At 40.8% G+C, this 11,085-nt stretch overlaps 1 protein-coding gene across 1 annotated transcript in view; it reads right to left on the bottom strand.

The window, feature by feature from the left end:
• Positions 1–4,824: 4,824 nt before the first annotated feature.
• LOC139932611 (NUAK family SNF1-like kinase 1) overlaps positions 4,825–11,085 on the bottom strand; it is a 40,993-nt gene continuing 34,732 nt past the window's right edge. The window contains exons 8-10 of the mRNA XM_071926429.2: positions 10,774–10,893; positions 6,761–6,893; positions 4,825–6,482 (exon numbers count right to left, since the gene is read on the bottom strand). Coding sequence (XP_071782530.1) covers positions 5,359–6,482; positions 6,761–6,893; positions 10,774–10,893 — 1,377 coding nt within the window. The 3' untranslated portion in view covers positions 4,825–5,358. The remainder of the gene's footprint in view (positions 6,483–6,760; positions 6,894–10,773; positions 10,894–11,085) is intronic.

Raw genomic sequence — 11,085 nt, 5'->3', positions numbered from 1 at the left:
TCTGTCCGTCTGCAACATGTTTGATTAATTTGTAGATACTGGGGAGAGTGGAGATACAGCTTTATTTAGATGTGCAATTTTTTACACAATGTATATAGTGGCAGAGCAAATTAACAACTTCCAATTTGCCTTCAGAGGCATCCGTGTAAGGACACATCTACAATAAAATGCCAAATAATAGGAATATTTCCCTGATATATATATATATATATATATATATATATATATATATATACATACATATAGGGCAAATATTAACATTCATGCAACTTCTGTGAAATGCATTAGTGATTTTTTCATCACAACCCTGTTAAAGATTGCATTGGCATATATTTTGATAAAATGTGTTTCAGGTTACATGCTTCTCTGATCTGGAATACATTTTAGAGACAGAAATATATATTATTATATAAATATATATTTCCTTTCCGTTTAGCAATATATATTATTGGTTGCCTGTCGCCAAATAGAGCAAGGTTTGGTTACCAACCAGCACTTTAGTGTTTTTCCTTTATAAGCCAATTTGACAAACTACACCTAGTAGGCCTACTATAATGTTTTTTTTATCCATTTATCAAATCAGCCTTCAGTAACGTGCTATAGCATGTAACTGAGGCTGTACACTTGAGTACATGACACCATGAGTCCAGATTGTGGGGGGTTAGGTAGAGAGTACAACATGGACAGTTCTGCTCTATATATCTCAACACACACACACACACACACACACACACACACCCCTACCCCTACACACATACTGTATGAACAATAGATGTGAAGGGTGGAGATAATTCATAGCATGTGAGCGTACACTTACACAACACTGTGACACTGGAGTTTTTTGGAACTGAGTCAGTCTCTCACCATGTAAACACCCCCTCCACACACACACACACACACACACACACACACACACACACACACACACACACATAACCTACAGTCTTGTCAGCCACAATCACATCTACTAGTTAAACGTATTCTCTTTGGACTTAGAGAATAAAAAATACAGTGAAAAAAGGAGGCAAATAAAACAAGCTGTCACTTTTTTCTGAACCACAATATAATGTTTTAACCAGCAGCAGATGATCTTAAAATCGGGTCAAGTCAGTTTATTTCATCTGAAGTGAAGCTAGGCAAACACCATGCACCAGCTTCACTACTGCTATTGTGTTTAAATGGACCACACTCACATCAAGACATAGAAAGTATAAAGTCTGTCATCTCTCAAATCTACACTGGGCCTACACTGCTGGGGAGTAGTTTCACTACTTCAAATTAAACTAGTAGTTTCTCTGTGTTGACTAGTGTATGCTAAAATATTGGCGTTATAATCACACAACATAGTGTACGCTAAAGTGTTAGCATGGAGCCTACTATCACTCGATATGGTAAAAGCCAACATCTATCAGGGACACATGGATATTTTTGGAGTTTCATCACTTAACAGATAAGCTGACCAACATGACAATCTCCCAAAAACTGTATAGGAAGGTAAAGCGTAAATCTTGCTACAATACACATCTGGCATAGAGCCGCTAGCTATGCTGCTAGCGTACCTACCCAAACCACCTATTGTCCATGTTACTGTCCATTCCACTGTCTGTCCCGGCACCTATTGCACGCTCAGCCGTCTTTGACTTGGCCCACACATTTTTCTTTTTTTTTTTCCTAATAAGGTTTTCTTGGAGGTTTTTAAATGGTTTGAGGGTCTAAGGCTGGTGGTGCCAGGTAGTTGAGGCTATGTAGAACAGGCTTGCTATGTCTTGCTAAAAAGTGAGTCTTGTGCTTTGTTCTGCTTCCTTGTGTTTGTGTTACATCATTCTGTTCTATGACTGATTGTAGATCTAGTTAGGCTCATTCTCTGTAAAGTTCTTTGAGACATGCTTGTGATAAAAGGCAATATAAATAAATGAACTAGAACATTCTACATTTAAAGGCATTAATGTATCCCAGAGTTTCTCTTACCAGTGAATAGGTATGGTGCTAACCCTAAAATCATTTATTAGTCTGGGTTTCATTGAAGAGTTTTAGTGTCCTGTGATGGTGTAAATGCTACTTTTCTACCGTGACAATAAAATTCTGGGGGAAACACTGAATACTTGTCATTTTTTGGCATGGAAATGGAAAAGTTTAAAGATATTGAATATCGGCCCAAATGGTGGATATCGTCAGCTTCATTACATTTGTCCAGTTAGAATTTGATAGGCCTTAGGTCTTTTCACTCTCGAAAAAAACTAGTAGAAAAACTGGTAGAAAAATGTCATTAGTTAGGAGAATAATGTTCTTATCTTGCCTATGAATAATGATTTAGCACACAGGCCAGCTGGCTTTTACAAGACAGAGTTAAGTTATATGAGAAAGTACTAGGACACAGTGTCTACTCAACACTGTGTACATGTGAGGATACATGGAGATCAATGAGCACAGGCTCAAGGTACGCTACTTATATACTTTAGCTTTACTGGAGGATACACACACACACACACACACACACACACGCACACACACACACACACACACACACACACACACACACACACACACACAAATACTGATTAAACAAGTTCAAATCCTGATTATTTTAAAAGAGTTTATTTGAGATGTTGCTGTCAAAGAAATTACATTGAGAAAATATGCTCTTCAGTCTAGAAGCAAGGTTTTCACTGATGGACTACTCTGAGCTGAACTATTACTGTACATCATATAGGAGATACTGTTTTTAGAAACGCTGACACCTTACTTACAAACAGATACAAAATGATCCTTAAAATGGTAATAACACAAAGCAGAAATACTTTGCAATCCATACCACGACGAACAGTAACAGAGCAAAACAAAATAAAGCTTCCAGAACATAATACTTCATTGCAACAATACATTTATCTTGTAAACTTTTCCTACGGTTTTATGAAGCTTTTAGTTAACAGCTGCCTGTTTCGTCCAGTTTGGCAGAGGACAGAGCACTCTGTTCTTGTATATTCTGCATTGAGACAAATAGATCTGGGGTTTGACCGTGAGTTCACACAGTGAGCAACACGATCAACAAGTCACCAGAAGTCCATTCATTTCCTATAGAGCTGAGCAACCACGGAAACATTGCCGATGTGTGGATGCTCAACAAGCCGAGAAAAGTTGTCCATGGCTGAACTTTTCACCGTCATTGTCCATCAACAGCCAATTCGATTTCTGTGCTTCCTTGTTTCCCTACTGATGAGAACGGTGGCATCCATAGTTGGGGTCGATGGCAAGCTCTGGAGTAGTTGCATTGTTTTTTTCTGTTTATTTTCAATTAGCCTAATACGAGATTCATCAAAACAATGTCATGTTATGGAACACAATACCAGAGCAGTGAAAAATACATGATTTGCCTGTTGAAAACTTTGCAGCTGCAGACCGCTACATAGATGCTTGCAGTGTGAATGCACAGTCAGGAGTAATGAAGGCAGCTCAAAGTAGTTTTGTTAACTCACTGCAGTAATACCAAGTGCCATTAGCTCGCTAACTGTCTTGCCTTGTCTAATTTTAACCAGTGTTGTCAGGTGTGAACCTCGATTAGCCACACAGAAGTACATGCATGCACACACACACACACATGCGCGCACACACACACACACACACACACACGCACACACACACACAGACACACACCTACACACACACACACACACACACACACACACACACACACACACACACACACAGAGTTTTCAATGTAAGGCCGCACTGAGCCACACATAAGCACATCCTCTGCCATTAAACTAAGCCATACAAAGATTCTCTATTTTGGAAAAATCAAAAACAGAAGTATAATAAAAAACAACAAAAAATACTAACATAGTATAATTTCCAGCACTGTAAATCCAGTTAACATAACAAAGAAATCATTCCAATATTCCATTGGCAGCTGTTTTTTATCGTAAGCCCTTGGCCTAATCACTGAATGCACCCTGACCTTTAATAAGCGTTCATAGTCTGAATCATGTTTGTTTTCATCTCTTGATATAGATAACAGGAATGGTGTTTCACTGACTTTCTCAACAAAAATAGCCTGTTTTGATTTCAGTGTTGTGGGGGTGGTGAGAGTGTCTGGCTTACTTCTAGGTTACACCCTTTCTCTCTGCCCAGTCATGCTTCAGCAGACACACAGGATTGTCCAGTTGGCCAGATAAACTCACAGCAGGCCTACAGACCATGCAGCCACCGTCACACTGTGGCCTTACACCATTTATAGGACCACAATGACTGTACAGAAGGACAGTGATAAACATAGATATACTGTACTTGGTATGTCTTAATAAATTAAAGCTAACATTCTTTGGTCACCTTAAAAACAGGAACATTACTTTTCTCTCCTAAACATTCTTTGCATTTAACATCCCTCTGCTTCTGTTTCTCTTTTCCAACACCCTCTTTTCTTTCTTTCTTTCTTTCTTTCAATTTCTCAAAGCAAAGTAAATGGTGCCACAGTCAAGCTGCTTCTCTAAAAGCGAGTAGATGAACTAAATGCCAGACCAACAAGTCCAATACAAAATCACCTGGAAATCCCTCTTTAGTTTAGTCTACAAGGATTTTGTGAATATTGCTTAAACAGAAATTCCCTAAATGTCCAGGAAATACAGTACATGATAACCTTCAACTTAAAAAAGGCACTTTACAAGGCCTGTACAATTCTATAGCAATACAAATGCTCTAACAAAAAGCATAATAACACATTCTACCTGTATGGCATCATTCATGACATTTCAGTGAAGTAATACAGTATATACATCTTGAAATTACAAAAACATATCAGCACTAATAGTTTATTATCCAGATAAATAAATAATGCAGAGTTTTGCAGCCTATACAGCAAGTTCATGGAGAAATGTGTTCCAGCCTTAACAGGAGGTTATGGGATTAGTTTTTGATACATGGATGAGGACCTCAATGCTGAATCCAGTCTTCCTGAACATTAAAGAGTTTTTTAAACCACCTTAATCCTTTATGGAGTGGGATACATAGTCAGAGTTCAGATGTGATTTATCCCAAGGCAGGGTCTGAGCTTGGTTTGCTGAGTCAGTGTGAACAGAATCCAGCTTTCCCACTGTAGAAGATGTAAACATGTAAAACAGCAGAGCCTGAAATGGTAGGCCAATCAATCCGTGAACACATCATATTCTTCCAGTCACAATCCCAGAAAAAAATGGCCCAAAAGTTGCAGTTGGCTTTGTGCTTATTTGGGACATATTTGCACTTTGGGAGAAAGGACAAGCCTCACTTCTTCAAGGGACTAGTTTAGGTTAAGGGTTACGGTTAGGGGCTAGGGAATGAATGCAGTCAACGTAAGGTCCTACTATACTAAGTATGTGTGTATTCCTAAGTTTCCCTCATTGTACAGCTGATGTCCAGTGCCCTCTGGTAGACCTGGGTCACATCGTCCATGTCCCCTAGCAGGGAGAAGCTGCCATTCTCCCCAGGTGAAGGAGGGGTTGGCTGGGTCACTTTCCCCCCATGCAGGGGTCCTGGAGCAGCCTGGAGACCTCTGAAGCCTGCTAGCTGGAGTAGATCCTCAGCCGACAAGCAGGCCCTGATGTTGGGCTGGGGCGAGCCTGGGGGCCAGTCTGAGCCCATGAATGAAGTGCTGGACAGGCTGATCTCCTCTGAGATGATGCTGGACGGTCGGCTCTGGCTACGGGAAAGACCCGAGTCACCGCTGCTACTTCCTGATTCACCGTGAAACGGCGTTGAAGGAGGATGTGCGTCTCGGCTGTGGACGGATGAGGAGAATTTCCCGTTGCGTTTCAAGATGCCCTTCCTCCCTACAGTCCTCTTTGCTGGCGAACTGGCTGGCGGAGGCACCAGAGCAGCACTGCCCCCTAGCAGTTCGGAGGATTCGCTGCATTCAGGAGAGGAGTAGTAACCAGACTCTCTCTGCTGCTGCTGCTGCTGGCGGCTGTTCTTCAGGATGCCCTTCTTCTGGAGGGTGGGAACCATCTTAGCTGGAGACCCACCCAGGCAGACGTGATCTTCATCCTCATCCTCTTCTTCCATCCCTCCTTCTCCTTTCCTGTCAGTGCTAAAGGTGACCCCTCCATCCTGGAAGTGCAGGGAGCGCCTTAGCTCAAGCTCACCCAGACTTTGAGACCTGTGATCTGACACCCGGGTCTTCAGGATCCCCTTGGGCCTCTTCAGCCCTTGCTTGTCTTCCCCCTTTGAATTCACATGACGCATTCCACCGTCATTCTCCTTCATAGACTTCTTCGGTCTTGGGCGGCTTGTGTTGGGGGGTACAGGCGGTGGCGTGGACTCTGTGTTGGCTGTGCGGTTCTGCCAGTCGATGAAGCGGGCCAGCATAGGCGAGCCCTGGTTCTGCTGATTCTGGCAGTCACAAACACTGGTCTTCCAGCCCCAGTTGACCCACCAGTGATTGGCAACATCTTCCACTGTTGCCCGGCGCTCTGGATTTACCATCAGCATCCAGCGGATCAGACCACGGGCATCTGGAGAAAGAGAGGGAAGGCCTTTGAACCATTGAAGGAACCATTCTAAATCATTGATAAACTGGTTCAAAAAAGGGTTTCACAAAGGTATCTTATAACAAAGGTCATCTTTGTGCTGTTGTGCCAAATGTCTCAAAATTCCATTGATCAAAGGCTTCCTATGTCTGGAATTGCTTTTGGGGAACCCAGCCTAGTTCAATTCAATTCCAACCAGGAAGAAAAAGGAAGAAAAGAAGAAAGAGACTAAAAAGGCCTCAAGCAAAACATTGTTATATTACCCGATGACTGGGTGGGTTCTCTGTACTCTCCGTTGCTGATCTGCCGTATGAGTTTCATATGGTCTCCTCCATCAAAAGGCATGGTTCCATAGACCAGGGTGTAGAGGAGAACCCCCAGAGCCCAGCTGTCCACCTGAACAACACAGCAGCACACACATTTACAAGTTATTCAGCAAAATGAAGCCAAAAGTGTGAGAAAAAAAATGTTGATTCATTTCTGTTATACTCTGTTATACGATTCATAGACAGGTAATTGTGCAGATTTTTGTTAACTGACCAACATATGTACTCGCTAACTGCTGTCTCAATTACAGCATTTAGTACTAAATGCCTGTAATTAACAATGTTGAAGATAAAAACAAGACCCACTGCTTGTTTGGAGGAATGCTTGGGATGCACTTTAATGAATGTATTGATTATCACCTCTAATGTTATTTCTCTGACCCACACAAGTCCTGCACACACTTTGCACTTCAAGATGTTGTCCATGCGCTTATTGACTGAGCCAGAATCAGTACAATCAGTGCAAGAACACAATGTGAAGGCAGTAAAAATTTTGCACATCACCTGACTCACCTGAATATCCTATCCTACTGAAATATACAACACATACAATCCTGTGGAGAGGGAGAGGCATTCATTTTTACTACTTAACAACACACATCCCAATAAAAACGTGTGAGCACATGAACTATAGAATGGTGAGACTCGAGACCTAAACATTTGAATTAAAACAATCATCAGACACAATTTAATGCAGACAGATACCTTTCCATGTATATTAATTCTATCTATCGGTCCTAACCCTAAATAACGTGTGGAGTTAAAAAACTCCACACAGAGTTGCCCCTTTTATCTGAATTTTAGGCGCATTTTGGTCCTTTTTGGGGGCAATTCTATTAAATTTTGAAAAATTACATTTTCATTGCATACTGGCAAGTAAACACCCAACTTGTACCACTAAGATTTGTTGTGACTTATTTCCCATTGCTGGAAACTGCAGAAAAAATGAATTCCAAAAGGATTCTTTGTAGGATGCTATGGATGCTTGTCTTGCTGCTTGTCGTGGCTAACAATGTATGCTTGTTGCTTTCCTGCTGAGACCTGCCATTATCTGTTAGTACCATGGACTCTAATGAGACTATCTAATGGCACAACAATGACAGGTTATGGCTTCAAAGCAATAGAGAGGCTAACAGCCTATCTTCACCTAATCAACTTTTGATTGCGTTGCAGGTAGTGTTTCTTACATGATTGTCTGATTGAAGCACCTACTGTCAGCCTTGCCACTGAGATACTCTCTTGGGAATGTATGTGTGTGTGTGTGTGTGTGTGTGTGTGTGTGTAAGTGTAAGTGTATTGCAGTAATGTGGTAATCAGCACAAATCAGTGTTTTAATCACAGCTCTGAAACAATAGATGATTAGATTGCTAGGGAAGTCCACTCCCCTGACTCTCTAACCTGAGAAATGGTGTGTGTGTGTGTGTGTGTGTGTGTTTATGTCTGTCTGTCTGTCTGTCCGGGTTATGTAACCATCACAGTTCAGGAGGGGGTGTGCTGTACTTAATGGTACATAAAATGACTGGAAATAGTAATATCTTACAAATACATATACTGTATATCCCTCTGTGAGTGTGTGTGTGTGTGTGTCTGTGTGTGTGTGCTCCACTGGGGATCTTGTTGTTGTTAAGGGAGGTCTGAGGTTCTGACTGTTGGCTTTGTCATGCTGTAAAAATCCTCCCCTTTGACCCGGAGTTTCAGGAAGCCAGTAAGACGTCTGGCATGTGTGTTTGTGTGTGTGTGTGTGTGTGTGTGTGTGTGTGTGTGTGTGTCTCTGAAACCAGGCAGTGTAAATGAGTAAACTTCCTTCTAGGACAATGTGTTCACTAAGAAGTTTGGCTACACGCGCACGCCCCCCCCCCCCCCACACACACACACACACACACTTGCACACGCACACGCACACACACACACACACACGCAATTGCACACGCACCCGCACACACACACGCACACACGCACACTTATGCTGTCAAGCCCAGCCTGAGTTTTGTCTTGGGAAGTTTTCCCCTCCAGTGGTTCCAGGGTATTCAGTCTGGGAATTTCCTCAGGTTTCTGGTAGCTGGGATCCTTATCTTCATCACTGCTTCTATTTTCAGATTTGCTTTCTGAGGAAATGATGGTGAATTCAGCCATGCATATAATGTGGGCTCTAAAATAAGGCTGTGTGGTTTAGTGGAAATTATAGTTATTTAGGGTTAGCGGAGAGTGCAGATCCCTGATGTAGTGCTCTAATTTCTATGACTCCACTCTTGTCCCATTTAGCCACTAATCTAGATCAGAAAGGACCACATAGTTATGTAATGCGTCATTCCACTATAGCAGAAACAGGGCTAGATGTGCCTAGTGGTGGCTGGGCCAGTCTAGTTCTGTGGTGAACAGACTACTGTGTTCTAAAGAATTCTTACCCATTTTAAAATTTACTCTGCCTTGTAATCCACTTTATGGATCCCGAGAGGCTTCCTTAAAGAGTTAGCAGAAAGCTTCTCTATCCAGTTGTTAATGATGAGTCTCTACTCTGGGGCTAAAAAAATGGTAAAATGTGTCATTCACTCACATCAATCTACTGTAGTATGAGGGGTGGAAGTAACAAAAATGTAACTGATTAACTAATTAATTAATTAAACACTGAATCGATTAAATAGCAAATTAAATGGTGGATTGAATAAAATGCTATCATATAAAATGTTGCATCAAATAAAATCAATAAAATTAAATGTTACATCAAATAAAATGCAATAGTTAAATATTGAAGTGTTAAAACTATCAAATTAAATGACTGCACAGTAAATGATTTACAAATCATTTTATCATTTTATTGATTTGATCACCTTGACATTTACTTCTTAACAAGCAATTTAAACAATTCAATTTATTACATTTCCAATCGCCACCACTTCTTTTAATTCATTGCTGCTGCACTACCACGTTTAATTCAATGCTGATTTCAACGCCGCTTTATTTGATTCAATAGCAATTGCACCATAGTCCCGTCCCGCCCACCGATGGCATTAGCATTATTGGCAACATTGATTTAGTAGTCAAAACTTTACAAACAAATGAACTTGTGACAGCAAACCAAGTTTTTAATAATGAAAAATCATTAACTCAATATAGCTGATTTATTTTTGGAACTATTTGAAGTGATCAACTACGTATTCATCTGCTGCGCAGTGATTTTTGGCTGTACAATCTCCCATTGCCCACCACCTTCACTTCCTATGTCGTTTTCTTTAGTAGATACTATTAAAATATAATATTCATATGAAATATATCCTAAATTATTGGGAAAGCACATAGCATTTTTATTTACTAAATCATAAATAATTAATGAGGGTGTCTGCATCACTAGTCTATGTGCTGAAACTGAGCTAATTTAGCTTCAACTTGTTATCCATCTTTGAGAGATGGTGACATTTGTAATATCCACTTCCTCCATTTTCCATCTGACATTAAAATGTGAAAAATTGTTTGAGAAGTGATGTTCTGGGTTCCACAATCGTGTTTTGGTGCTCAGCGAGCCATCTGTGATACAATATTAGAAATCTGAAATTTAATTTTACATGAGCAAATAATTTCTATCTACTCTCTTGAAATAAAGTTGAACTGATTGTTTTCTGGTGTATCCATTCAAAAGTCAACATGCTCTGTGGAGCAGGGAGAACGTCACGTTAGCGCAGCGCCGATGGCAACGCGACACGACGCTGGTATTGGAGCTCTAACGTAAGTAGCCATGCAAGCACTCCACATAGTGTATGCTAAAGTGTTAGCATGGAACACTGGAGCAACAGTGTACTGGGAATATGGAAAAGTTGACCAATGAGAAAATCTTCCAAAAGGCACTGTATTCCTTTAACTTGTTAAACAGACAAACCAACCAAGCCAGCCAAAAATCCCTATTTTCGCCCTACATTCTGTGGTAGGCTAAAGTTTGAATTGAAGTGAGTTGGTACCTCTGGGCCGTGGTAGGGCCGTCCATTGACAATCTCTGGAGAGGCGTAGAGAGGACTACCACAGAAGGTCTGCAGCAGTGTGTCTTTATGGTACAGATTAGACAGACCAAAATCAGCAATCTGGAGGAGGAACAGTGCAGATTATTTAAATCAAACATTCATACAACACATATATCATTCTGCACATTTTTCATAATGCACAAATGTCACATTCACACTCAGTAAGAGTGCTGTTGTTTCTCATACTACAGCTGCTATTTTACACATGCAGTTAATTCTGGACTTTTTTAATCCATTTTCATTCATACATTT

This window comes from Centroberyx gerrardi, chromosome 24 (genome assembly GCF_048128805.1).
Source record: "Centroberyx gerrardi isolate f3 chromosome 24, fCenGer3.hap1.cur.20231027, whole genome shotgun sequence".
Taxonomy (NCBI): domain Eukaryota; kingdom Metazoa; phylum Chordata; class Actinopteri; order Beryciformes; family Berycidae; genus Centroberyx; species Centroberyx gerrardi.
The sequence above is the reverse complement of the archived record's forward strand: the minus strand, read 5'-3'. Positions and strand labels throughout refer to the sequence as shown.